The 16,975-nt window shown below is 35.1% G+C and overlaps 1 protein-coding gene across 4 annotated transcripts in view; it reads right to left on the bottom strand.

Annotated features, from left to right (window-relative positions):
- The window catches only part of TJP1 (tight junction protein 1), a 257,949-nt gene that overhangs the window by 81,421 nt on the left and 159,553 nt on the right, over nucleotides 1–16,975 (bottom strand). For all 4 annotated transcript variants that reach the window (XM_021711558.1, XM_021711561.1, XM_021711562.1 and 1 more), the window contains exon 2: nucleotides 9,563–9,619. In XM_021711558.1, coding sequence (XP_021567233.1) covers nucleotides 9,563–9,610 — 48 coding nt within the window. In that variant the 5' untranslated portion in view covers nucleotides 9,611–9,619. The remainder of the gene's footprint in view (nucleotides 1–9,562; nucleotides 9,620–16,975) is intronic.

The raw sequence follows: 16,975 nt of genomic DNA, 5'->3' as shown, positions 1-16,975 counted from the left end.
CAACCCCCATACTTTTGTACCTCTCCTTTGCCTTAGGGTTCCTTTAGCACCTCATCAATCTTGCAAACTTCAGGTCATTTTTCAAAACACAGGTTCAATGTCATCTCATTCATAAAACGGTCCTTGCTTTTCACAGGTACAAGTGACAAGGATAAACAACTATCTGAGGTATATATCCATCTGTCACTGAGGACCAGCAGAGAGATTGGAATCCACAAGACAAAAAATTCAGCCTGTTTTGTTCTCTGTTACAGTTTCAGAGTCTACAACAGTTCAAAAGTTCTTGGTATACAGTAAAACACCAAAAAAATTACTTAGTCTTTAAGAAATGAATAGGATTTCAATGGTTTCTAGAATTTTAAGATGAAGAAGGTTTTCTTTGAGAATACAAATATGAGAATGAGGCATATCATATATTATTCTTGACAGTAGATAGCAGAACATGTTAAGTTCTAATTCTAATTCTATTTGTTTAAAAGTTGCCTCTACCTTTCAAAAAATGGGTTGTCAGATCTCAAAAAAAATGGATGTCTTTATTGGACAATACAGAGTATCTATACTCCAAGTTATTGCCAAAAAGTCCACGTGGCTCAGCTCTGAGAGAACAAACTTTCTCACTCCTCTGTTAGCGTTCCTTAAAAGCGTGATGCCACAGGCCATGACCCTCCATTTCAAAATGGAGCATACTTAAAACACATATTAAGGGTCCCATACCAGAACAACTGAATCTGAATCTCCGATGGGTGGAGATGATGCAACTGACACTTCTGTACAGTAAGTCCTGGAGAGTCACTGCTCTAGATCTATGGTCAGCAAACTATGGTCTAGAGGCCAAATCTGGCTAGCTATTCATTTTTTGTAAGTCAAGTTTTTTTGGTTTTTTTTTTTTTTTGAGTTGGAGTCTTACTCTGTTGCTCAGGCTGGGGCGCAGTGGCACACTCAGAGCCACCTCAGCATCAACCTACTGGGCTCTGGTGATCCTTCCACCTCAGCCTTCCAAGTATCTAGAACTACAGGTGTGCACTACCACTCCCGGCTAATTTTTTTTTTTTTCAATTTATTGTAGAGATGAGGTCTTACCAAGTTGCTTGGACTGGTCTTGAACCTGTGAACTCAGGCAATCCACTCGCCTTGGGCTCCCAAAGTGCTGGGATTACAGACTGAGCCACCAAGCCCAGTCCATCTTTGTAAGTGAAGTTTTATTGGAACACAGTCTCATTCTCTGTCTATGGCTGTTTTTGTAATACAGCTGCAGAGTTGAGTAGTTGTGACAGAGATTTATGGTCTGCAATGTCTAAAATATGTAGTATCTGGCTCTTTATAAAAAAGACCCTGCTCTAGACAGTCTAAATTTTATTCTGGATCAGTTTAAAACACCATAGGCCTGAGATATTTCAAAGTACTGTTCTGTGGCCTCAGAGAATGAAGTCAACTAAATTAGGGTTTGGCAAAAGTCTCTTAGCCTGCACTGACAAGACTGCTTTTTTCTTTGTCAAAAGACTTTTTAAAAAAATGTTCTTGGTTGTTATTGATATATAACAGTTGTAGATATTTATAGGGTACATGTCATATATTGACATAAGTATATAATGTGTAATGATCAAATCAGGGTAATCTGGATACCTACCACCTCAAGCATTTCTTTTTGTGTTAGGAATATTCCAATTCTACTCTTTTAGTTGTTTTGAAAAATACAATAGATTAACTGCACTCTACTGTACTACTACTGAACAGCAAACCTTAGTCCATCTAACTGCATTCTTGTACCCATTAATCACCTCCTCCTTATCGTTCCCTCCCCCACTATTTTTCCCAGCTTCTGGTGAGCATCATTCTACTCTCTATCCACATAAGTTATTTTTTAAGCTTCCATATATGAGTGACAGCATGTGGTATTTGTGTTTCCATGCCTGGTTTGTTTTACTTAGCACAAAGTCTGCCAGCTACATTCATGTTGTTGCAAAAGACAAGACTTATTTTTTTTTTTTATGGTTGAATAGTTGTCCATTGCATATATATATATACCACATTTTCTTTATCCATTCATCTACTGATGGACACTTATGTTAATTCCCTAACTAGGCTATTATGAGACACTATGCTGCAATAAACATGGGAGTGCAGATATTTCCTTGGTATATTATTATTATTTTTTGGATATATACCCAACAGAGGAAATACTGGATCAATATAGTAGTTCTACCTTTAGTTTTCTGAGGAACCTCCACGATGTACTTCATAATGGTTGTACTAATTTGCATTCCAAGCAATAGTGTACAAGAGTTTCCCTTTCTACACATCTCTGCCAGCTTCCATTATTGCTGGTCTTTTTGATAAAAAAGATGTCGTGACTGAAGTACAATATTTTATTGTGGTTTTATTCTTATGTCTCTGATGATTAGTGATGTGGAACATTTTTTAATATACCTGTTGGCCATTATGTATGTCTTCTTCTGAGAAATGTCTATTTAGATCTTTTGCCAATTTTTAAATAGAATTTCTTTTCTTACCAAGTTGCTTGAGCTCCTTATATATTCTGGTTGTTATCCCTTGTCAGATGGGTAGTTTGCAAATAATTTCCTCATTCTGTGGGTTGTTCCTTCACTGTATTGATTGTTTCCTTTGCTGCAGAAGCTTTTGGGCTTATATGGCATTTTTTGCTTTGCTTCCTTGTGCTTTTGAGGTATTACCCAAGAAATCTTTGCCCAGACCAATGTCCTGGAGGGTTTTCCACTGTTTTCTTCCCAGCACCACTTATTTAAGAGATTGCTCTTTCCCCAATGTCCGTGGCACCTTTGTTGAAAATGAGTTGACTGTAAATCCATGGATTTATTTCTGAGTTCTCTAGTCTATTCCATTGGTCTATGTATTTGTTTTTATTTCAGTTCTGCACTGTTTTGGTTACAATAGCTTTGTAGTAGAATTTAAAGTCAGGTAATGTGATGCCTTCCACTTTGTTCTTTTTGCTCAGAAGAGCTTTGGCTATTCTGAGTCTTTTGTGGTCCCATATAAGTTTTAGGATGATTTTTCCTATTTCTGTGAAGTAGTCATTGGTATTTTCATGGGGATTGCACTGAAGCTATAGATTGCTTTGGATAGTATGGACATTTTAACAATACTGATTCTTCCAAGTCATAATCATGGATTATCTTTCCTTTTACTGAGTCTTCTTCAACTTCCTTCATCAATGTTTTATAGTCTACATTGTAGAGATCTCTCACTTCTTTGGTAAAGTTTATCCCTAGGTATCTTATTTGTGGCTATTATAAACGATATTTAATTTTCTTGATCTCTTTTTCAGATTGTTCATTCTTGACATACAGAAATAAATGCTGATTTCTGCATGTTGATTTTGTATCCTGCATTTTTACTGAATTTTTAAAATCAGTTCTAATAGTTTTTTTTGGTGGAGTGCTTAGGTTTTTCTGTATAAGATAATACTGTCTGCAAACAAGTAAATCTGACTTCTTCCTTTCCAGTTTGGCTGTCCTCTATTTTTTCCTCTTGCCCAAGTGCTCTGGCTAGGTCTTCCAGTACTGTATTGAATAAACATGGTAAAAGTGGACATCCTTGTCTTATTCTAGGATCTTAGAGGAAAGGCTTTGTTAAGGTATGTTCCTTCTATACCCAGATTGTTGGAAGTTTTTGTTTAATCACAAATGGATGTTGAATTTTATCTAATGCTTTCTTACCATCTATTGAAAAGTCATATGATTTTTGTCCTTTTGTTGAACCATCCTTGCATTCCGGGGATGCATCCCACCTGATCATAATGAACTATGTTTTAAATGTGTTGCTGAATTCAGTTTGAAGATTTTGTATCTATATTCATTAGAGATATTAACATGCAGTTTTCTTATTTTGTTGGGTCTTTCATCTGGTTTTCGTTATCAGGATGACACTGGTCTCCCAGAATGAGTTTGAAAGAATTCTCTCCTCTTAGATTTTCTGGGATAATTTGAGTAGGAAAAGTATTAGTTCTTCTTTAAGTGTTTGGAATAATTCAGCAAAACCATCAGGTCCTGGGCTTTTCTTTGAAGGCAGACCTTTCATTACTGCTTGCACTGACTAGATTATTTTTTAAAACCTTAAAAAAAAATTCCTGGAGGGAAGGTTGTTGAGGACATTGATTCTGTCATAGTCTTTTTTTGATGGGGCTCAGAGGCAACACAGTTCCGTGTTCCCAGTACAACACTGAACATATTTAACCAACCAAAGAACTATGAGTTATACAACCTTCTTATCTCTGTGTATCTTATGGTGATTTTTCTGGGCTGCCCTCTCATGGCAAAAACAAAAACAAATAAGCAAAAAACAAAACCAAAGCAAAGAAGAAGCCAGATACAGAATGGGACCTATACTAATAATTTAAACAGGCATTCTCACACTTGCCTAAATATTAGGTACCGTGATGAATTGGTATGGTACTTTGAACACATTCAGAACATCAGATTCAGTTTCCCCAACAATCAGGACCTTTCCCCACTTTCCTTAAGCTAATGAGATACAAATCTGTGGTAAAAATAGTATTTCCCTTCCTCTGAATTCCTAACAAAACCATGCAAAATCATACAAATAGGAAACATAATTAATAATTTTAAAGTGTGTTATTTTATTTTTCTTATTGAAAGCCAAAAAAATTACAAAGAGCAAATGTAATGTAGTAATGGCAAATTATACTTATAGTCTCCAATGAATGATCTAGCTAATAAAAAGACTATTAAAAGAAGAACAATTTATACTCAATGTAAACAGAAGAACCGAAATATTAAAAAAGACAAGAAATCAATGAAATAGAAAATAAAAAAGAATATCAGTAGAAACAGAAGCAGGTATTTTAAAAAGATCAAAAAAATTCTCAAATCTCTAACCAGACTGACCAAGAAATAAGAGAAGAAACAAATTATCCATGTCAAGAAGGAAAAAAAGGACATCAATACAGACCATCCACAATTGAAATAAGGGAATATCATAAACAATTTTATGCCTATAAATTTAACAACTTAGATGATGATGATAGACACACATAATTTGAAAGATACAAACTAGCAAAGCTATCAAAGGAAAAAAACCTAACAAAGAAGAAATATATAACTTATATAAAATTGAAGAAATTGAATTTGTAGTTAAAATAAAACTCCAGAACCAGATGGCTACACTGGAGAATCAAATTAATTTTATATGAACTGTACCGGAAAAAAATCAATTTTATATGAACTGTACCAGAAACCATAAGGGGAAGGATCCCCAACTCCTTGGCTCTAAGGTTAGTAGCTTTCCATTGATACCACAACCAGATTTAAAAAAATAAGAAAAAGGTACTGACCAGTATCCCTCACAAACACTGAAACAAGTACCTTCATAAAGCATTAGCAAATCAACCTAGGAATATATAAAATGAGTAATACATCACAATCAAGTAGAATTTATCTTACAGTGCAAGGCTGTTCAACAATGAAAAAGCAAGAAATTCACCCTATCAACACGATTAAGAAGAAAGCCCATATGATAATCTCAGTCAATACCTGCAAAAAAAAAAAAGCACCAACAAAATTCACCATTAATTCATGATAAAAACAATGACTCTCAGTAAATTAAGATAAAAGGGAACCTCCTCAGCCTAATAAGTGATAAAACAGAAATTCAAGGGAACTTTCTTAACCTGGTAAAGGGTATCAACAAAAACATCATACTTAATGGTGAAAGACAGAGAGCTTTCACCCAGTATTAGCAGTAAGGCAAGTATGTTTGTTAACTATTCCTAGTCAACATATTAAAAGTCCTAGCTAGCACAATAAAGAAAAAGAAATAAACCACATAATGTTTGGAAAGGAAAGAATGATATTACCTCTATTCACATATGGCATGACTGTCCACACAGAAAAATTCCAAGGAATCTACAAAAAAGTTCCTACAACTAGTAGTTTAAGATTAGAGGTCACTATAAAAAAAAAACAAAACACCATATCACTACATACTAACAATGAATAATCAAAAAATAAAATTAAAAAAATTATTTACAATAGCATCATAAAAACCCGAGATATATGTAACTATAAGCCTAGCAAAATGTGTGCATAATCTGTATGCTTAAAACTACAAAACACTGATGATAAAAATAAAACAGTGGGGAAATAGCGCCATGTTCATAGTTTGGAACATTCAATATTGTTAACATGTTAATTCTCCCCAAATTAATCTATAGATTCAAGTGCAATCCTAATATAATCCTAGCAGATTTTTGGGGGGGTGGGGTGGGAGGGTAAAAACTGACATTCTAAAATTTATATAGAAAGGCAAAGGAGCTACAATAGCCAAAACACATTTTTAAAAATTAACAAATTTAGAGGATTTGCACTATCTGATTTCTTCACTTAATATAAGTCTACAGTAATCAAGGCAGAAGTTAACTGGTAGAAGGGTAGACACACAGATCAACAGAACAGATCAGGAGTTCAGAAACAGAACCAGTCTACAAAAATGTAGACTAATTTTTAACAATAGAAGAAAAAAAATTAAATGGAGAAAAGTTTTTCCCAAAAATGTTTCTTCAAAATATTAGACATTCATATGGAAAAAAAAAAAAATATGCCCATATCTCACAGCACAAAATTTAACTTAAATAAAACGTCAAGAAGAAAAAATTCTTTGTGACCTTGGGTATGGCCAAGATTTCTGATGCAAAAGCATGACCAATAAAAGCAAAACTTAACAGATTGGATTTTATAAAAATTTAAGACTTTATGCTCCACAAAATGCACTGTTAAGAGAAGAAAAAGGCAAACCACAGACTGGGAAAAAAATATTTACAAAACAATACCTGATAAAGTATCTACATCCTGAGTATTTTAAAAAAACACTCTAAGCCAAAATAACAATCAACAGAATGCAAAGATAATGCATGGAATGGAAAAAAAAATTACAAAACAAATATTTGATAAGAGGTTAATATCTAGATTATATAAAGAGTTCCTGCAGTTCAACACTTAAAAGAACAAGCAATCTGATTAAAAATGGGAAAAAACTCAAATATATGGAGAAGTCTATGTTCTGTTTTGCCACAATTTTTAATAATCTCAATAGTAAGAAAACAAACAACCCTAAAAATTGGCAAAAAAATTTGAATACATTTTACTAAAGAAGATATGTGGATGACAAATAAGCACATCAAGAGATGCTCAACATCATTAATATAAACTAAAACTATAATGAAATACCACTAGACACCTATTAGAATAGCTAAAAAAAAAATTTGTTTTTAATCTGACAATACAGGTTGAGTGTCCCTTACCCCAAAAGCTTGGGACCAGAAGTGTTTCAGATTTCAGACTTAGGAACATTTGCCTTTACTTACTGGTTGAGAATCCCTAATCCAAAAATAAAAAATGCTCCAAATGAGCATTTCCTTTGATCGTCATGTCAGCACTCAAAAGTTTTAAAATTGGAGCATTTCAGATTGGAAGTGCCCAACCTGTAACGGGTTGATGGGGATACAGAGCAGCTGGAGTTCTTATATACTGCTGGTGGGAATGTAAGACGGTAAAGAGAATTTGGCAGTTTCTTATAAAATTAAACACCATACTGCCCACAGCAATTCCAATCCTAAGTATTTAACCAAAAGAAATAAAAAATTATGTTTATATGAAAACCTATAGACTAAAGATTTTTCATACTCACCAAAAACTGTAAACCTCAAATGTATCACAACTGGAGAACCAGTACACAAATCGTACAACAAAATGCTACTCTGCTGCCTATGACCATACTACCTTGAATGCACCCAATTCATCTGACATGCTACTCAGCAATAAGAAGGAACTATTAATAACCACTGATACAATAACATTATGGAGAAACCTCAAATGCATTCAGTTAAGTGTAAGAAGACAGCCTCAAAAGGCTACATATTGTACGAGGACATTTTGGAAAAGGTAAAAGATAAAAACAGAAAATGTTATTACTGGTTGTTAAGTGTTAGAGGTAAAGGGATGGAGAAGACTACAAATGAGCACAGTGAAAGTTTTAAGGAGATGGAATTGTTCTATTTTTAATTGTGGTGATGATTACACGACTATATGTACTTGTCAAAACTCAGAACTGTATACTAAGGATCAACCTTACTGTATGTAAACTGTATCAATATAAACAACAAAGATACTAAGAAAAATAAATGTAATGTGATAAAATAATAGTCAAATCATGGAGCAAACAGTCATAAGGTATGAAGTTATTTTACATGAAAAATGTGCTACATATCAGCACAATTCAAACAAAAGGAGGCCATATTTTAGTTTTATAAAAGTTAAGGTTAGTATTATTTAATGATTTCCTTCATCATTTAGTCAGACATTAAAAAGTTGACTGAGTCTTATCTGAAAACCATTGTTCTTAAATAATTAATTTAGCCGGGCTCGGTGGCTCATCCTGTAAACCCGCGCCTTTGGGAGGCTGAGGTGAGTGGATTGCCTGAGCCCACGGGTTTGAGACCCGCCTGGGCAGCGAAACCTTATCTCTACAATAAATCAAAAAATCAGCTGGGCGTGGTAGCACATGCCTGTAATTTCGGCTACTTGGAAGGCTGAGGCGGAAGGATCGCCAGAGCCCAGCAGGTCGAGGCTGCGGTGGCCGGGAGCGGCCACTGCACTCCAGTCTGGGTGACAGAGTGAGACTCCAACTCAAAAAAAAAAATAATTAATTTACTCATTTACTTATTGTGTGCAGATTCAAACATTCATGAGATAATAAGGGACAGGGTCCAGGCACATGATTTTTCCCCTCTCCATCTTCCTGGATACAGCTAATAGAAACAGTAAGTATAAAGTATATGGCCTAAATTTAAATATTCTCTCTTTCTATACATGCTACAAGATGGAGAGTTATAAGTAGAATCAGCTCTCTTCAAAGGGAGGAAAGAGAGTTTGGGGAAGCACTTAACTTTAAGAATTGCTAAAACATGAACTGGTGCCATTACTCCCATTTTAAACATATGAGAACCAAGGTTTTAGAAGGAGACTGAATCACTTGCCCATTAATGAATCAATAGAAGGGTAGAATTAGAATTCAATTTCACAGCAGTCTCACTTCTGATAAACTTCTGACTTTTACCAAGCTTACTACTACTAATCTCTACTGATTCATCTGCAATTGTTTAAGCAACAGCTCGGGTCTACATGTTTCATATCAACAAGTATCTTTCAAGATTTTACTATGCACACAACCTGTTTCAATTTTAAGCCTCAAGTCTACAATATATGCATATACACTGAGTTTGTAATTTACACTAATGTGAAGAGTCTTTGACCACTCAAAATTTCAAAAAACACACTATTAACTTTCTTAAGTCAGGAATAAAAACAGCAAATATACAAGTAACAACAAAAGGATAAATGAAAAAGTAATCATGCTCACTTTTGACCTTAATAAAAATTTTATTGTTAACTCTAATTTTAAACAAAAGAATATAGAAAATGTTTTCCCCTTTCTCCTGGCTTCCTGCTATTGTTTTCAAAAGCGGGCAGTATCCTGAGTTATACACAGATTATTTACTGCAACAGAAACTCACCCTGTGAAGCGTCACTGTGTGTTGTTCCCATATAGCTGTTTCCTCCATTGCTGTGTTCTGATAAAGGGAAAGAAAAACAAATCATTTACCTTTTAAGAAAATGTCCTTAATAAGTGAACAAGCACATCCAGCAAACAACTTGGCACACTGAAATACCAAAATTCCTACTATTAATATTAGAGATACTCTGAAAGGAGCGTAATAATTATGGAAAGTTTTTTGTTTGCTTTTAAGAGACAGGAAACTACACACAGTAATTTCCTTTGTTTTTAACTTAATTCGAACAGAGGCTGCTCTATATTCACTTAACACCAGCTAAAACTGGTATTCGAGTGAATTCTGCAACTTTATACTTATCACCAGATAGAAAAGAAAAAAGTTGTAATATTATTATTTTAAAATGTCTAATGGCCATAAACATTTAAAAGCACTCCTTACATTTTGCAAAGGAAAAGCTAAATACTTCTGAACACAGTAGTTATAAATACATATGGTACCAGAAAACAGATAAAACCACTGATGCTGGCCAATGGTTGCTTTAGTGTCACAATTAAACATGACTGCTCTACCTAATTTCAGTTTTACTATCGAAGTATCTGCTCAAGCTTTGTTTATAACCAAAAGAAAAAAACAGCTTTTCTAGTACATGTATTATACACATGTGTACACACGCAAGAAACAAATAAGAAAAACAAGTGACTGACAACCCCCAACCTTCCAAGAATCACCTTAAAGCGATGCAAGCCCATATAGGTCCTACTTAAACCATAGTGTAGTACAGTTTCATCTCCTGTCACGAACCTCTTACTAGAGAGGAAAATGATTAACTAAGGGATGACACTAAATAATTCAAAATAAATTTCTTTTAAATGGGGTTAATTGCTCTTGGAGGCTTAAAAGTAATTCAATGTCTCTTAATGTTATCATTTTATGTATTTGGGGTTCCTAAAATGCTTTACAAATCAATTTTTTAAAAAGGTATTTCCATGTTATAAAAAGGCATAGCAAAATGGGAGAATGCTGAGCATGACATTCTCTGAACACGACTTGTCCACCCATTGTTTATAAATGCCTATTTTCCCAAGTGATATCCGTTTTCTGTTACACTGCTGTCATTAGCAGCATAAGAATATGCCTATCAAGGTGCCACGGGCCCATCTCTCTCCTTTCCCACAGCAACTTTAATTGAAGATTAATGCCATTTTAGAAAATAAATCCTTATAAAGAAAGCCTGCTTCCCTAAATTCAAAGCAATTAGATTAACTTTCCTGCCAGATGAATGGGAGAGGTAAGAGAAAAGATCACTCAGTTCACGCCCATAGATAAGAACTGCCAACCTCACCACTGTTTTGTTTCAATCTTCCAATCAAGTGCAGCAAAACCTCCTTTTAATGAGACCTCTGTTGGAAACAAAGCTGTTTTTTGTTTTATTTAAACAAAAATTGACTGGGATTTAATGCATTTTTTTAAAAAAGCTCTTCCATCGCGGAGCAATGGTGGTATGAGTAAATCTGCTAAGTATCAACAGTCCCGCTAAAATATACATGATAAAAAATGTCTGCAACAATTGCCACTTTGTCCAATCTCAGCTGACATTACAAATGAGAACTGCTTGGATAGCTCTGAGCTCATCTTTTCTTGATTCACTTCATTGATTAGTAACATTGCTTTACTGCCTTTTTAATCCCTTTCCTATCAGTCCAAACAGCAGGTGATCTGATAACACACACTTACTCTCCTTAATAACATACTCTTTGGTACCAAATAGTTTATCATGGTCTTAGTGAACACATAGTTTTCCATTTTGTAAAAGAATATTAATATCAATCAAATAAGGAAACTCATTTAGTGTTACACAGGGTTTGAAAAGCAGGTTATGAAACTGCTTGTATACTGTCATCCTGATTTTGTTTAAACATGAATAGGAAAAAAAGGCTGAAAGGATAACAAAACATTAACACTGATCACCTTCAAAGTGAAAGAATTGTGGGTGACATTTTTTCATCAGGTGCTTTATCTTTTGGCTTTCCTTTCTCCATTTCCAATCAGAACAAACTCCATTTCCAATCAGAACAAAGTATTTTAAACCATATTCAACGAAATCCCATTCCTACTTAAAATTTCAAATACAGACAGTCCCTGAATTACCATGGGTTAACATAAACATTTTTCCATTTCATGAAGGTACTCATAAAACCATTGTTTTCCCTTTTCAGTACAGCATTTAGTAAGTTGCTTGAGATATTCAGAACTTTATTATAAAGTAGGTTGTTGTGTTAGATCATATTGCCCAACTATAAGCTAACATAAGTATTCTAAGAACGTTTAAGGGAAGCTGGACTAATAACTTCTTATGTTTAGTAGGTCGTCAAATGTATTAAAAACATTTTCAACTTATAATATTTTCAACTTATGATGGGTTTACTGGGATGCAGCCCCATTGTGAGTTGAATAGCACCTGTATCTACTTTTAACTTAGCTTTTGGGAAAATCAAATAATGTTTAAGAGGGTTATTTTATGCCTTGTTAATTACAAAATGTATTTATTGTTAGTAAAAAAAAATCTATACATTAAGGTCTTAATGTACAGTTCTCCTGGAGTACAGTAAGCGAAATTTGTACAAATATTCTCAGCATTTCACATCAAAATCAATAGTTGTTTTTTGTTTTTTTTTTTTGGCAGAATCAGAAAAGTATACATCTCAAACAACTTCCCAAAAAGGGTGATACTCACTTCTTTGTTAAAGTCAAACATATTTTATTAGTTTTGTTTAACTGAAGGATGATCTATGTAAAAGAAGGTAACAGAGAATGAAACATCAAAAGGAGTGGTTAGTTAGGCTCTTGACCATCACGAAACCAATTTAATCCATAATATAAGTAAGTTACTACGTCTTACCACTCCTCACCATCTTAAAAAAAAACAACAGAAAAATGTATTTCTAAGTTTAAACCATGAACCATGTCATCTCTATCCACTTTCTAGATTGTCATTTGCTTCAGTGGCAAAAGCAGTAAAATTCTATCCCATGGTTGTTCATATAACCAGGTGGTCCTTATGAGGAGTTCTGAATGAACTGCGGGATGGACAGATGAACACACACACAGATATGTGATAATGCAATGCAGCAAAATGATAATGATAGGATCTCAGTGGTTGGAATTCAGGTATCCACTGTCACTTTTTTCAATCTTGTTAAATATTTGAAAGTGATCATAATAAATTGTTGGGGGAAAAAACCTAAGGAGCTTCTAGTAAATCACTCAGAAGTCAAAGCTAAAACTGACATAAAACATTTTTAGTGCCAGTACATTTACTAAGTACTAATTTCATGAGCACTTCATAAAGAAAAAATGCTCATTAATGACTGAGAATGTTGATGGTTTAGAAAAGGGGATGGGGATTCTTTGGAAGAAAACCCAAGAAACCTCTGGGGTGAAGAAAAAAAACCCAAGGTTGGGGGAGTCATACTTTTTCACTGTGAGTACTTCTGCACTATTTAATCACATCCATCCATTACTTACCAAATAAGTGATTTTTAAAACTCACTATCCTAGCCGGGCTCGGTGGCTCAGCCTGTAATCCCGCGCCTTTGGGAGGCTGAGGTGAGTGGACTGCCTGAGCCCGCGGGTTCGAGACCCGCCTGGGCAGGCGATAGTTCATCTCTACAATAAATCAAAAAATTAGCTGGGCGTGGTAGTGCGCACCTGTAGTTCCAGCTACTTGGAAGGCTGAGGCAGAAGGATCGCCGGAGCCCAGCAGGATGAGGGAGTGGTGGCCAGGAGCGGCCAATGCACTCTTGGGCAACAGAGTGAGACTCCAACTCAAAAAAAAAAAAACAAAAAACACAACTCACTATCCTTACTGTAAACTTGCTTGTCATTTTTCTTATTAAAAAATACAAATGAATAACTGCATAAATTGCACAAGGACCTTCTGGTACATTACCAGTCTAATTCCCAAAGCATTTAGGCTTGTAGGAGACCAATGGAAAAATATATTATTCCTCTAAGCATGATTCTAGCACTATCATTTTCTAGTAACTCTGAAAGATGGTGTTAAACAGAAAATGAACTAGACCAGAAATAATGGGCCACAATTCAAGTCTGTCATTAGCCAGAAAAGTGACTTTGGATATCCTCACCTATAAAATTAGGGAATTGGAAGAAACTACCTCAGATAAAAAGACCTTTCTAGCTCCAAAATTCTATTAGACTCTAATTCCAATGAACAGGCTACAAATTCAATAATTAGTAAAGCACTGCAGGTATCAAAAGTGAATGCAATTCATGGTTGCTGGATTCAGACTTCTGCGCACATTTCTAAGTCAGAATCAACTGACTAGAATCACAATTTATGAAGAAGCAAAGAGCTGCATTTCAGAATCTGCCAAGAGTTTCTTTGGTTTCTTTGTTATAGGCTCCAGCTGGCAAAGAAACCACTCAGATCACCAACTCTCAAGGGCTTCCTGCCAAAGCTTCAGATCCCAATTCTAGGCAGTTTCACGTCCTTTAGAACTGATTACAAAACTAACGGGGATAGACTAGAGAGCACACAAATTGACAAGACAGGATGAACTTATAATTGACAGAAGATCAAAATCAAAACAGAATATATAAAGCAGGTATACTACAAAAGAAAGAACTCTTTAACACTGCCTAAATACATAGCCAGTTAAACTTTACTATCCTCGTGGTGGTAGTTTAAAAAACAATCTAGTCATTTATTCATTTGACAAACATTTATCAGAAATGCTAAGTGTTGTGGAGACACAAAATAGATACTGTCCCCTCCCTAGGGGTTCAAAGAAGCAGCTTAGAAAACCAGATAAATGGGCCAGGCTCTGTGGCTCAGCCTAATCCCAGCACTTTGGTAAGCCAAGGCGAATGGACTGCCTGAGGCTGAGGTTTGAGACCAGCCTGGGCAACTTGGCGAGACTTTGTCTCTACAATAAATAAAAAACTAGCCAGTCGTGGTAGCACACGCCTGTAGTTCCAGCTACTTGGAAGGCTGAGGTGGAAGGATCGCTGGAGCCCAGGTCAATGCTGGGGTGGCCGTGAGTGTGTCACTCACTCCAGCCTGGGCGAGAGTGAGACTCCTACTCAAAAAAAAAAAAGAAAAGAAAACTAGATAAATGATAAGAGGTATCATGGAGGACTCTGCCTGCTGTGAATGTCAGACACTGATTTACCTGAGAAAGCATTTAAGTTCAAGCTTGAAGGATAACAAGGAAATAAGGTGGAACAGATGTTTCAGGAGAAGAAATAGCGTGTCAGCAAAACTGTGTGATGCTGCACTTGAGGCTGGTTTTGGCACGACCGAGTTGTACAATTTGTGGAATATGGAGAGGATAAAAAGAGAAGTGGCAAAGGTACCAGATCCCAACAGGCCTTGTAGTGTAACGTCCAGGACTTTAAATTCAATGGAAAGACACTAAAGATTTTTATACAATCCAATGACCGAATGACATAAGATTTATTCTGAAGGCTGTAACGTGGGTGAAGATGAATTTGAGGAAGGAACACCAATTAGAAAGTTAAAAGCAGGAGAGGAGTCAAAGATGACTCTTAGGTTTCTAAATTGGGGAGCTGAGTGAAAAAAGCAGGGGTAGGAAAAGATTACAAAGTCCATTCTTGGACTAGCTTAATTTAAGGGGCCTGTGGAACTATTAACCCTTTGCACTCGGAGACATCACCTACCAGCAACTCAACCCCACTTTTTTATGAAACAGGGTAAAATCACTTCATATTAAACAGTATAGCATTGGAATCAATTATTTTACTGCAATAATATTTGGCCTATAGTGAAATTTTGGACACTGAGGAACTTATTTATCACAAAAAAATCAAAATGTTATATATTTTTCTAATGTGTGGTATTGATCTCCCTTCAACATTGAATGTCTCTTTTAAGGTTACAGTGACTTGCTTATCTATCTTTTCAAGTTATGTTGTATGATACAAAGGTTATACCCACAGCTGCCTTTCTTATACAAATGCTCTTTATCACTAACTTCTGTTACAAAGAAATGTGAAAGCACTTTACACCTTCTCCTAGATAACTCCAGCTGATGTTTTTAACTTGTATCTCAGCATATATTCTATCTCTTTACGTTTTCATGCAATTTGAATGGAAAACTTCAAAGAAACATCCGTTTTTTAAAATTTGTGCTAGCATAAGTTTGTACTGTATAATCACCAGCAATCTCCTTAGGTCCCCTGAGAGGGGACATCTGAGTGGTTTGCTAGGTTTATGATGTCCCCTCAGAGGGGACATCTGAGTCCAAAGGGCTAAAGCACAAATATGGGCAGTAGGCAGTTAGATAATACAGGTTTGCCATCAAGACTGAGATCCTGAGTAGATAGAGATCTAAGAACAGTCAACAGGGTAGCTTATTGAAGCCAAAAGAAAAGATTCAATTACCAAAGAACTAAGATGACCCATGGACTACCAATATTTTAGGGAGAAAAAGGACCAAAAGAACTTGAGAAGGTGCAGTGAGGATATATGAAAACCTATGGAACTAATACAAAACATCATTTTTTGTCCAGAGAATGCACCAAAATATATATAAAAAAACTAAAGTTCTCAAATTTTCAGATCAACATACCTTATTTATCTAACTTCATGAAAGAATTAAAACTTTCATGAATTTTAAAAATTATTAGACTCTTGAATATCATTAAGTATATACCTAAGACAGATTATTCAGTACTATATCTTAAAGCACAACACACTCTTTCTTGATGACATGTGATCTCTTAATAGGAAAACCAAGTAGCAAAAAAAGCTGGAATATTCTAGTGACTTCTCTGAGTTCCTTCTGTGAGCAAAGTTGCTATACTAAACTGTTTCTGATTTCTTCTGCATTCCAAAGTGTTTCTGTTTGGGTTTTAAATACCACATAAGTTTTAGTGAATAAAACAGATGACACCTGCCTTTCACTGAAGTTTCAAATTGTGATCATGCTACGCAAGTGAAGTAAAAAGAGAGAATAGTGTTATGTGTTAAAAGGATCGGGAAAGTATATGCATTTGGACTGATCTGAAGGGCTGTCACTTAAATTCTCAAAATAGAGATGTCCAAGAGGTAGTACAGATCAATCTAAAAATCAAATGAAGAAAGGTCCTAAAGATACCCAGGGATTCAAAACACTTCACAAATATAAATAAAAATTCACTAAACATAAGAATTAATGTAATAATCAAAATAAAGATAAAAATCTCAAAAGAAATAAAGTTTAGCACCCAACACCCTATTATATTCAACTTCAGTTAAATTTGCAAATATTGCATCTACCCTTTGGCTAACACTTTAGCAGACAAGTGATGAGATGAATATGATTAGAGAATCTTAAGAGTTGGAAGAAAGACATAGTGCATCTGGAATTTTTTGACCAAAACTGAAGATTA

This window comes from Carlito syrichta, unplaced genomic scaffold (genome assembly GCF_000164805.1).
Source record: "Carlito syrichta isolate Samal-C Ts95f unplaced genomic scaffold, Tarsius_syrichta-2.0.1 Scaffold302366, whole genome shotgun sequence".
Lineage (NCBI taxonomy): Eukaryota > Metazoa > Chordata > Mammalia > Primates > Tarsiidae > Carlito > Carlito syrichta.
The sequence above is the reverse complement of the archived record's forward strand: the minus strand, read 5'-3'. Positions and strand labels throughout refer to the sequence as shown.